Source organism: Macaca nemestrina, chromosome 20 (assembly GCF_043159975.1).
Source record: "Macaca nemestrina isolate mMacNem1 chromosome 20, mMacNem.hap1, whole genome shotgun sequence".
NCBI lineage: Eukaryota > Metazoa > Chordata > Mammalia > Primates > Cercopithecidae > Macaca > Macaca nemestrina.
In genome coordinates, this window is record NC_092144.1 from 63267016 (window position 1) to 63279600 (window position 12585).

The 12585-nt window shown below is 39.1% G+C and overlaps 1 protein-coding gene across 5 annotated transcripts in view; it reads right to left on the bottom strand.

Moving 5' to 3' along the window:
• The window catches only part of LOC105497327 (zinc finger protein 677), a 36131-nt gene that overhangs the window by 2499 nt on the left and 21047 nt on the right, over positions 1-12585 (bottom strand). For 4 of the 5 annotated variants that reach the window (XM_024797778.2, XM_024797775.2, XM_024797776.2 and 1 more), the window contains one exon: positions 8755-12383. The exons of the other annotated variant lie outside the window; for it this stretch is intronic. In XM_024797778.2, coding sequence (XP_024653546.2) covers positions 10798-12383 — 1586 coding nt within the window. In that variant the 3' untranslated portion in view covers positions 8755-10797. Of the gene's footprint in view, positions 1-8754; positions 12384-12585 lie in introns of those variants that run through there. 5 annotated transcript variants of the gene reach the window in all.

The window sequence follows — 12585 nt, forward strand, 5'->3', positions numbered from 1 at the left end:
CCCTGTGGTGCTGTACTTGTGATAGTGAGTTCTCATGAGATCTGGTTGTTTAAAAGTGTGTGGCACCTCCCCCTCTCTCTCTTCCTCCTGCTCTGGTCATGTGAAGTGCCTGCTCCCACTTTGCCTTCTGCAATCATTATAAGTTTCCTGAGGCCTACTCAGAACCTGAGCAGATGCCAGCATCATACTTCCTGTACAGCATGCAGAACTGTGAGCCAATTAAACCTCTTTTCTTCATAAATTATCCAATATCAGGTATTTACCCAATATCAGGTATTTCTTCATAGCAGTGCAAGAATGGACCAATACAGTGAATGTCTTAACCATGGTGCTCCACTAACATGGCTAGTTACTTTTCTTTTTTTTTTTTTTTTTTTGAGATGGAGTTTCACTCATTGCCCAGGCTGGAGTGCAATGGCACAATCTTGGCTCACTGCAACCTCTGCCTCCCTGGTTCAAGCGATTCTCCTGCCTCAGCCTCCCGAGTAGCTGGGATTACAAGCGTGCACCACCACACCCAGCTAATTTTGTAGCTTTAGTAGAGACGGGGTTTCAGGTTACAGGTGTGAGCCATCTCGCCCAGCATGGCTAGTTATTTCTCTCTTTCATGAACTCAACATCTTGACTTAATTTTGTTAGTATCTTTTGTCATTTTATACTGGTTTATCTTCACACATAATTGTGACTGTAGTAAGCATTATGTCTGTATTTTTATTTCATGGGCCAAATTACGATAAATACATACTTAAATAAGATGCCTCAGCCTCCCGAGTAGCTGGGATTACAGGTGCTCGCCACCACGCCTGGTTAATTTTTGTATTTTTAGTAGAGATGGGGTTTCACTATGTTGGCCAGGCTGGTCTCGAGCTCCTGACCTCAGGTGATCCACCCGCCTCAGCCTCCCAAAGTGCTGGGATTGCAGGCGTGAGCCACCGCACCTGGCTGAGAGTCATATTTTCAGCACATATCTGAATTACAATAAAGTTGGGGAGATAAAGCATACAGTCAGTTTTGTAGTCCAGTGCAAGGGGAACACAAGGTTTCTCTTAATCGGAAAAGAAGAACTGGTAGGTCTTTTCCCTTATACCAGGGAAAACATAGGAAATATGTGATTGTGTTGCTATTTGATTTGAAACTACAGTATTGGCTGGGCGTGGTGGCTCAGGCCTGTAATCCTGGCACTTTGGGAGGCCGAGGTAGGTGGATCACCTGAGGTCGGGAGTTCGAGACCAGCCTAACCAACATGGAGAAACCCTGTTTCTACTAAAAATACAAAAAATTAGCTGAGCATGGTGGTGCATGCCTGTAAAGCATCTCCAGCTACTTGGAGAATTGCTTGAACCTGGGAGGCGGAGGTTGTGGTGAGCCAAGATCGCACCATTTCACTCCAGCATGGGTAACAAGAGCGAAACTCCATCTCAAAAAAAAAAAAAAAAGAAACTACAGTACTTTATGTGAAAGTAATTTTTGATGACACTGACAGTAAAGATATAAACTGGGGCTTAAAAACTCCACTAATTTTACTTGACATGCATTCATAAGTGGAAGTAGCAATATGCCCCTAAGTGTCCCCAGGGGTAGATGACAGAGGTGTGTATCCTAACAAGTCTTTGCACAACTGGTACCATCAAATCTCTCAGACAGTTTTGACAAATGGTATTTGCTATCTTTTCATTAACCCATTACCCCACCCTACCCCCACATCTTCCCAGTAAGCTGTGAGGCTCCTGTCAATACATTTGTCTGTGCATTCCACAAATGGGTCATCATGATTCTGGATCCACACTTGTATCTTAACCCCTCTAGGAAAAGAACTGTTGTTAGAAGAATCAATATGCAAAAATATACACAACTTATATAGGTGTTTTGACTTTTAAGTCCCCCGAAATAAAAAATTGTGAACCATAAGAAGTCTCAAATTTTAAATGTCTCCAACAGATATGATCACACACCTCACCAAGCCACTCTGACTGTGGATATTCCTCAATCATTATAAATATGTTCCCATCCTGACAATTTTCTCCATTTCCTCTGCCCAATTATTTTTCCCCATTTGTATCTATAAGACAGAGTAAAATTAATGATTTTGCTCAAACATCTTATCCTATGGGCATTTCTTGAACAGTTTAAAGTAGGACATCCTGTCATTCTATCACTACATGTACACTTCATTGAACTTATCCCCATATTATAATTAAGGCTGACTTACCCGTATAGAACATAAGCTACTTGAGAGCAGGGAACTGGTTTAGTTTCTTGCTAGATCATCAATGATTAGAATAATCCCTGAGAGCAGGGACTCTGCATTTGTGTTGAATGAATGAATGAATGAATGCACTTTTTTCGATGCAAATAAATAAGTTACTGCAATGCAAGGGCTCACAGATTAGCAGGTAACAGATTCTACTTTTATTCCCACATTTTATATCTCAGGCAACATGAGCTAAATAGATCCACCTTAGCAGTGAAAAAAGGTTTTCATGAAGTTTTTCTAAGCCATGAAAATGGAAGATTCACTCTCAAATGCTCCATTCTACTCCCAATGAAAAATAACACTCTTATTTGTCAGGTAGAAAAACTTACGTGAGTAATGACAATCTGAAAAACAGGGACTAAAAGACAAGTAGGAAATTTATCTTTCTCACATAATAGCAAGTCCAGAGGCTGCAGTTTGGGATGTGGCAGGTCCTCTGAGAAGTCCATTCCGCCTACTCTACCTCCATCAGCACTCAGCCTTCCTTCTCCTTGAGGAGAATGCAGATGGCTGGTGTACGACTGAGCAGGGTATAGGATGAGGGGCAAAACCATTTTCATTTTTAGGCTTTGTCTTGTTTACCCGAAAGCAGTATTTCCATATTTTTTTCCAAAGAATATTAATTCAGTTAAAAGGCTACTGTAATTATAATGAAGAATGGGGATTTTCAAATTTCATATTCACACATCAAAAACAGAGGAAGAGAAAGAAACAGTAAGTTAGAAAGCCAGGAACAGTGGCTCATGCCTGTAGTCCCAGCACTTTGGGAGGCTGAGTTTGGAGGATGGTTTGAGCTTGAGCACAGGAGTTCAAGACCAGCTTGAGCAACATAGTGAGACCTCATCTCTACATAAAAATTAAAAAGTTAGCCAGCTGTAGTGGCACACACCTGTGGTCCCAGGTACTCGGGAGGCTGAGGTGGGAGGATCATTTGAGCCCAGGAGGTTGAGGCTATAACAAACGGTGATCACACTACTGCACTGCAGCTGGGGCTGGACAGAGGGACACCCTTTCTCAACCAACAGCAGCAAAATCCACAAACATGCTGCATACCTGTTACCAATTATATCAATGACAATGTAGTCACCATAATTTTGGGAAGAGCCAGATTATATCAACTGACTTTGTTCTTTATCCTGAGAGTCTAATATTCTATGTAACCTATGGCCTGTTTTTAGGTGTTCGAAATGAAAGACAAAAATTATCAAACTGTCCTTAGTGTTTTTTTTTTTTAAACTTACAGATTTACTTCTATTGAGCTCTATTTGTATCTAAATGAAAATATTTCTCTGAGTTTTAATATATTCTAATTCTACTATCAAAGTAGGAAAATGAAAGAATTTGAGATTTTTAAAAAAATGCATGCCCTCTTACCTTAAAGTGAGAGATGTATACACTTCCAAATGTATTTTCATATTAGACTACAACTTAAAGGTAATCTAACTGTTATATCATAACTCGGGAATTTTCAGAGGGAGCCTGTATTTCCAATGAAGCATTAAAGACCTTAACAGGATTTCCTCGGGCACATAGAATATACTCAATTGGGGTGAACTTTTAAAATGTTTAAGGATATATTTGTTCCAAAAAATGAATCATCCCATCTTGTTTTAGTTTTCAATTTTAGTTTCCTTTTTTGTTGTTTTTCCACATGTAAAATTTTTTTGTCTCTAAAGTCAAAATTATATTACAAATATACGAAAATCCTATTCTGATTTGCCTTCTCGAACTTTTTATTTTTTTAAATAGGTTTCTTGATAGGTATTAATTTTAGATTTTTTTTTTTTATCACAAAGAGAATACCATATATGATATTCTATACCTTATTTTTTAGCTATGGTGGCAATCACTCCAATATGACTTTCCCCATTCTTTTTTTTTTTTTGAGATGGAGTCTCGCTCCATCGCCCAGGCTGGAGTGCAGTGGCGGGATCTCGGCTCACTGCAACCTCTGCCTCCTGGGTTCAAGTGATTCTCCTGCCTCAGCCTCCAGAGTAGCTGGGATTACAAGAGCATGCCACCATGCCCAGCTAATTTTTGTATTTTTAGTAGAGACGGGGTTTCATCATGTTGGTCAGGTTGGTCTTGAACTCCTGACCTTGTGATCTGCCCGCCTCTGCCTCCCAAAGTGCTGGGATTACAGGCATGAGCCACTGCGCCCAGCCCTGACTTTCCTCACTCTTTTAACAGCTTCACATATATAGCCAACATTCCCCTAATTTCTCAGCCACCTTGCCTCAAGTTAAAACCATGAGACCAGTTTTGTCAAACAGGGTGTAAGTGTAATGTATCACTTTCAGGCCAAACCACTTAAAACTAAGTGTGACCTTCTTGCTCGTTTCCTTTGCAATAATCAGAGGCCTATTTTTGAGATGCAGAAACCATAATATGGAAGCACCTCCATCTCTGAGTTACCACATAAGCATCAGTTGCCCTACAGGGTCAACTATCCCAGTGGTGCAATTGACAGAAAAGACTCATTTTATACAGTAAGCTTCTGGGATTTAACAAAAAATGGTTTTGTGTCTCCAGGCACGACAGGACATGCCATTCCTTACAAGATTTTTAAAAGCAAAGCCTAGACAGCTTTAGCAATACCCTCTTTCTTTATAAACTGTTAGAGATCTAGGCCTGAAGTGCAAGGAAAGGACAATAAAATCTGTCTTTCTACATCATTTCCTCCTCAGTGATGCTCATCAATTGCTATAAATCACTGTGTCACGTTTCCACTGCCAATTTTTTTAGATATTCACAATACCTCCCCCAAACCTCAGCCTATCCTGTGTCTTAGTCCATTTTTTGTTGCTGTAACAGAAAACCTGACCTGGGTAATTTATATGTATGTATATAATTTATGTATGTTTACATATATAATTTATTTCTTCCAGTTCTAGAGGCTGGGAAGTCCAAGGCGGAGGGGCCACATGTGGTGAGGCCCTTCTTGCTGCATCATAACAGAAGTCATCACATGGTGAGAGAGAGGAAACATGCCAGCTCAGCTCTCTTTTCCTCTTCTTCTAAGGCTACTAATCCCAACATAGGGATCCGCCCCCATAACTTCATCTATCCCTAATTACCTCCCAAAGGCTCCCACCTCTGAATACCATCAACATATGGATTTGAGGATTAAATTTCCAACGTGAACTTTTGGGGAATACATTCAAACACAGCACCGAGTCACCATTTTCTAAAAGAGTAATACCGCAGCTACCCAAAATCACTGAACAAAGACGTTAGGCACCATTTGCATTCCCTCTCAAAGTTTCTAAAACCATTTCTAGTTTTGAGGTCAATATGTCTCAGCTACTTTTCTATACTGCAATATCCTTTGTCCACTTAACACTACCACCACTGCAATCTGGTGCTCAGAACTGTTTTCCAGAAGGCTTTTCCTGTATGGTTCTTGCTAAACTTTGCCAATGAGAAAAACCTGCATGGGATGGGCACAGTGGCTCACAGCTGTAATCCCAGCACTATGGGAGGCCTAAGTGGGTGGATTGCTTGAGGTCAGGAGTTCAAAACCAGCCTGGGCAACATGGCGAAAACCTGTCTCTACCAAAAATACAAAAATTAGCCCATTTCTTAACCTAGTCTCAAAACAAATAAATATAAATAAAAAATTTAAAAAATTTAAAATGCTGTTTAAAGGAAAACCTGAATGGAATAGGAAAGGCAGAAGTGAAGCACTAAGCCATTAATCTCAGATGAATACTGCACAGACTTCACCATCTCTAATCCCAATCAAGCAGCCAGAAGCAGTAACTTCTAAGACATCTCCATGAGCTATGGTTTCTCACTGAAGCTGCCAGTGACTATTTTTCTTTGATATTCCTACTGGAGTCTTCCACACATTTTACTGCTCAAGCACCTCCAATATTCTTAACTTATATAACTATTCTTATTCTTGAAATAATTGTATACATTTTTCTAAACACAGACTGATACAAACATCCAGAATAAAGCTAATTCCATGTTTTCAAAGTTTATTCATCACAACCTGCATTACTGTATTGGTCCCTGAGTCTCACTCTGTCACTCAGACTGAGTGCAGTGTCAGTCGTGGCTCACTGCAACCTCAACCTCCCTGGCTCAAGCCATCCTTTCCCCTTAACCTCCCAAGTAGCTGGGACTACAGGTGCATGCCATGACACCCAGCTAATTTTTTATTTTTTGGTAAAGATGAGGTCTCACTATGTTGCCCAGGCTGGTCTCGAACTCCTGGACACAGGTGATCCTCCCTCTTGGGCCTCCCAAAGTGCTGAGACTACAGGTATGAGCCAAAGAACCTTGCCAACTTTGCCGAAATTAAAAATGCTATTAAGAAAGTGGAAAAACAGGACGCAGAAGTGGAAAAAGTATTTGCAAATTATATATGTCATAAGGGTGTAGTATTCAGAATATAAAATAACTCTTACAACTCAACCAAAAACACAATCTGATTTTTAAAATATTAAAAGACATTTTTGAGTAGACATTTCTCCAATGAAGATACACATGGCTAATAAGCATATGAACAGATACTCAACATTCATCATTAAGAAAATCCAACCACAATGAAATATCACTTGTAAGTGACTAGAAGGGTATATACTATTACTACTGCTAACCCAACAACTACAAACATCAATAATCGATAGGAAGTGCAGAAAACGAACACTGGAACATTGCTGATAGAAAAGTAAAATGGTGCAGGTGCCTTCGAAAACAGTTTGGTAGATCCACAAAAAGATAATCACCGATAATTACCATATGACCCAGAAATTTCATGTTTACAAACATACCCAAGAGAAGTGAAACCATGTATCTGCAAAAACATTTTGTAGAAAGTTGTTCATAGCAGCATTTTCCATAATAGCCTAATTTCTTTCTTTCTTTTTTTTTTTTGTTTGTTTGTTTTTTTTTTTGAGATGGAGTCTTGCTGTGTCACCCAGGCTGGAGTGCAGTGGCGCGATCTCGGCTCACTGCAAGCTCTGCCTCCCGGGTTCACGCCATTCTCCTGCCTCAGCCTCCCGAGTAGCTGGGACTACAGGTGCCCGCCACCAGGCAGGTTAATATTTTGTATTTTTAGTAGAGACGGGGTTTCACCGTGTTAACCAGGACAGTCTCGATCTCCTGACCTCGTGATCTGCCCATCTCGGCCTCCCAAAGTGCTGGGATTACAGGCATGAGCCACTGCACCTGGCCCATAATAGCCTAATTTCAAAGAGTAGAAAGAGTTCAAATCTCCATCAAACAATGAATCAATAGACAAACTGTAGAATATTATTCAGCAACACAAAGTGATGAGGTACTAGGCTGGGTATGGTGGTTCACACCTGTAATCCCAGCACTTTGGGAGGCCTAGGCAGGCAGATCACTTGAGGTCAGGAATTCAAGATCAGCCTGGCCAATATGGTGAAACCTTGTGTCTATTAAAAATACAAAAATTAGCCAGGCATGGTGGTGCATGCCTGTAGTCCCAGCTACTCGAGAAGATGAGGCAGGAGAATCACTTGAGCCTGGGAGGTGGAGGTTGCAGTGAGCTGAGATTGCTCCACTGCACTCCAGAATGGGCACCAGAGTTAGCCTCTATCTCAAATAAATAAATAAACAAACAAACAAACAAACAAACAAACAAACGAATGAATGAATGAATGAAGTTATGAGGTACTAACAAGTGTTAATTTTGGGTGGGGGTGTTTTTTATAGAGACAAAGTTTGCCCAGGCTGGTCTCGAGTTCCTGGGTTTAAGCGATCTGCCCATCTTGGCCTTCCAAAGTGTTAGAATCACAAACATAAGCTACTGTGCCTGGCCTAGAAATTGATTTTTTTTTTTTTTTTGGACAGGGCTTTGCTCTGTCACCTAGGCTGGAGTGCAGTGGCATGATCCTAGCTCACTGTAACCTCCAACTCCTGAGCTCAATGAATTCTCCTGCTTCAGCCTCCTGAGTAGCTGGGACTATAGAAATGTGCCACCATGCCCAACCAATTTTTAAATTTTGTAGAGACAGGGTCTTGCCATGTTGCCTATGCTAGTCTCAAATTCCTGGGCTCAAGCAAGCCTCTCGCCTGGGCCTCTCAAAGTGCTGACATTACAGATGTCAGCCTCCATGCCCAGCTGGCTAGTGGGATATTTAAACCACAGATGAGTACTCACTCCAGCCCTACCAGATAAACATCATAACACCCCAAGTCAGTCATCTTTCACTGCCTTCTCTAGCCACCAGCTTGGGAAGTCTACCCTGTTCTCTCCAGAAAGCCTTTTGAAATAAACATTCTTATAATACTTTGATGTAGAGTAGCACCGATCCTGAAATCTAAACCAAATTTTGCATGGGGTTCCCTCCTGTTCTAGTGGAGTGGTGACAAGTGCAAATCAGTAAAAAAAAAATGTTAAATACATGAGGTTTCTAGTTTATTTTTTTAAAAAAATTCCATTGTCTATGTTCATTATTAAGAGGAAACTCATGAACACTGATTTTTTTCAAATTATTTCATGGAGTGCTCCAAGTACAAAAAAAGAAGTTGTTATTATTTCAGAAATTTTATTTACTAATAATTTTCATATGCTTACATTTGTATTTTCCTCTCATGTAAAAGAAGGTACAAGCCATTCTTGCAAAGGCATGCAGAAAGTTATGTAGAAAAAAGGCATGTAGAAATATGAACGCACAGTGCACATTCATGAATGGGAAGGCAGGTTTCAGGGGGTCTGATATTGTACCACTATGGCATGGCATTTGCATTACAGCCATAGAAGACACCTGGGGCAGAGTGTGGAGAAAATATTTCAAGTGCAAATTATGAATATGTATTTCTCAAATTGTATAGTTTGAACATAACATGGATAGAAATTGTTATAGATGACATTCAACCTTGAGAGTCTAATGATGTATTATAGTGTTTAAGTGTCCCAATGAGGTGGGATATGCTTGGGTTGACAGAAGGCACATGATTTATTCAGCATTACTAAAAATAATTATATTTTACTAAGACATGAGAAGTATAATATATTCTAAATAAAAGAGTATCAAATGCAATCTCAGGGGCCAAATGTGAATCCCTTATAAGAACACTCTACTCTGGTTCTTTTGCTGGACTGTCCTCTATGGTAACCATTCTCTCTTCAGTTTCCAAAAAGAAGACCTACGTTCAATAATCTGTGATATGCAACAGTTACTACCTTTCAAAAGAGAGGTGATCATCATTCCCCCTCCATTTCTTTCTACCACATATGCAGTCTCTAGTGACTGACCATTTTACTTCCATGAAATCTCTCAATGTCCCGTCCTACTCTTCTTGTTTCATGGTCATCTTGTAGTGTAACCTATCTTTCCCATAATCGACAAAGGTCCCCAGTCATATCAACAATTCTAAGGGGTCCTGACCACATAAAGCATATGTTAGACAATAGTTTTACCTCTCTTCTGTCACAAACCCCCATGCTCTTATAGGATATTGTATATTAGTGTTCTTGGCTGGGCACAGTGGCTCACGCCTGTAATCCCAGCACTTTGGGAGCCAAGGCGGATGGATCACCTGAGGTCAGGAATTCAAGAGCAGCCTGACCAACATGGCAAAACCCCATGTCTACTAAAAATACAAAGAAAACAAAACAAAAAAAACTAGCCAGGCATTATGGCACATGCCTGTAATCCCAGCTACTCGTGAGGCTGAGGCAGGAGAATCGCTTGAACCCGGGAGGCAGAGGTTGCAGTGAGCTGAGATCGTGCCACTGCACTCCAGCAACACAGCAAGACTCTGTCTCAAAAAAAAAAAAAAAAAAAAAATTAGTGTTCTTGCTTTTTCCTGGTTTCAATAATATATATAAGCCACACCTTTGGAAGTAGTCCCTTCCATCTTACATTCATTCCTTGAGACAAACATGATAAATGAAAAGCATGCCATGAAGATTTAACATCAACATATTTCAAATTTCAAGGTGTAAATTCATCCATAAACAATATGAAATAACTGAATAAAAAATTAACACTGAAGAGTTACATCTTTCCACAGATGTCCTTGCTCCTCTGACACACACCATCTTATGAGTTTGTGACTTTTTAAAATTGTCTGTGAATTTAACATCAATCACTTAATCTTCAAGAAGGAATAAAGACTTAGTTCCCTCTATCCTGAATTTTTGTATGACAAAATGCTTTCATATAAGGATGAATTTCCATTGAGAAATTTAAAATAATTTATCACCTTCATTTGTAATGTTTCTCTCCAAAATGAATGGTGTATTCTGAAGTCAGAACATTGCTTAAAGGACTTGCCACATTTGTATGGTTTCCATCCTGAATGTATTCTGTTATATCCATAATAGGGTAAATATTTTTATAAAGCTGTTCACATTCATTATATTTGTAAGGCTTCTCCACAGTAAGAATTCTGTGAGTTCCACAAGGTTGAACTTTGGATAAGCCTTGCCATACACGTTATCTTTGTGTGGTTTATCTCAAAGATGTATATTCTGGTATCAAGTAAGGTACAAGCCATAGCTAAAGGCTTTACCACATTTTCATTTTATATGGTTTCTTTTCACAGTGGAACCCCTGATGCTAAGTACAGCTTGAATACTTATTTTTTATCTCATTATATTTGATACATTTTTCTGTATTATAAATTTTTTGATGATCCCCAAGGTTTGAACTTTGGAATAAAGCATTACTATGTATATTATGTTTACAATGTTTCTTTTCAATGTGTATTTTCTGATGTCTAGTAAGGTTTGCAAATTGGGTAAAAGCTTTGCCACATTCAGTACATTTGTAAGGTTTCTCTCCAGTATGGATTTTCTTATGCTGAGTAAGATTTGAACGTTCAGTAAAGGCTTTGCTGCATTCAGTACATTTGTAAGGTTTCTCTCCAGTATGAGTTCTCTGATGACCCCAAAGGTGTGAACGTTTGATAAAAGCTTTATCACATTTATTACATTTGTAAGGTTTTTCTCCAGTGTGAATTCTCTGATGTTCCACAAGACTTGAACTTTGGATAAAAGCCTTGCCACACACATGACATTTGTGTGGTTTCTCTCCAGGATGTATATTCTGATGTCTAGTGAGATGTGAGCACTGCTTAAAAGCTTTGCCACACTCATTACATATGTAAGGCTTCTCTCCAGTATGGATTCTCTTATGTTGGGTAAGGCTGGAACGCTCAGCAAAGGCTTTGTCACATTCACTACATTTGTAAGGCTTCTCTCCAGTATGAATTCTTTCATGACCCCAAAGGTGTGAACGCTGGATAAATGCCTTACCACATTCATTACATTTGTAAGGTTTCTCTCCAGTATGCATTCTCTGATGACTTGCAAGATTTGAATTTTGACTACAGACCTTGCCACATATATTACATTGATATGGTTTCTCTCCTGTATGGACTCTCTGATGCCTAGTGAGGTTTGAACACTGGTTAAAGGCTTTGCCACACTCCTTACATTGGTAAGGTCTCTGTCCAGAATGAATTCTCTGATGATTAGTGAGGTTCGAACTTTTGCTAAAAGCCTTTCCACAGTCATTACATTTGTATGATTTTTCTCTAATGTGTGTTCTCCCATACTGTGTATGTAACAAAGGGTATTTCAAAATCTTCCTATATTTATTACAAATGTTTTTGACACAAGGAGGAAGTGGTGAAACTGAGGAACTATTGATAGACTTCTCAACTGGATTACATTCATACATTTTCTCCCCAGTTTGAAATCTCTGTTGTTCAGTCAGCTGTGCCTGTAAGCTTAATCCAATTCTATTTTCAAAACATTTCACGTATTTGTTTCCAACATACCTTATGTTATTTTTCAGTTTTAACAAATTCCTTATAAATGGCGTGTCATGTATGAAATATTGGTATGCACTATCTCTTATAGAAACACTCTGCTTTAAAGAGAAATGTATTGAGGATTTATTATGTTGTTGATCTTTTCTGGGAGTGAGATTTTTGTTAGAGGTCAAAGGCGTTCCTTTGTAATTTTTTGCATCATAGTCCCACAGGCTGTCAAACTTAGACATATTTTCCCAGACTTCCTTGAGGTCAAAATTGTTGATGCCATGGCTTTCCTTTCTTTCTAATATCACCAGATGGTATAATTCCTCTTTATTGTTTTCCTTTGGTGATAATCCCTTGCTTGTAAATCCAACAGAAATATCTGAAAGAGATAAAAAACCACAGGCTTTCCATCAAATAGAGTTGCAAGGTAAATATTTTATTAAAATACATAATATTACAAGAAAACTAAGATTTACAACGAACAGAGTTATGAAGCTTCTCAATCATCTTTAAACGTTTAAGAACACAAAGGGACAAGCTGTCCTCAATAAAGTAACATAGTAACAAAACGTGCAACAAAT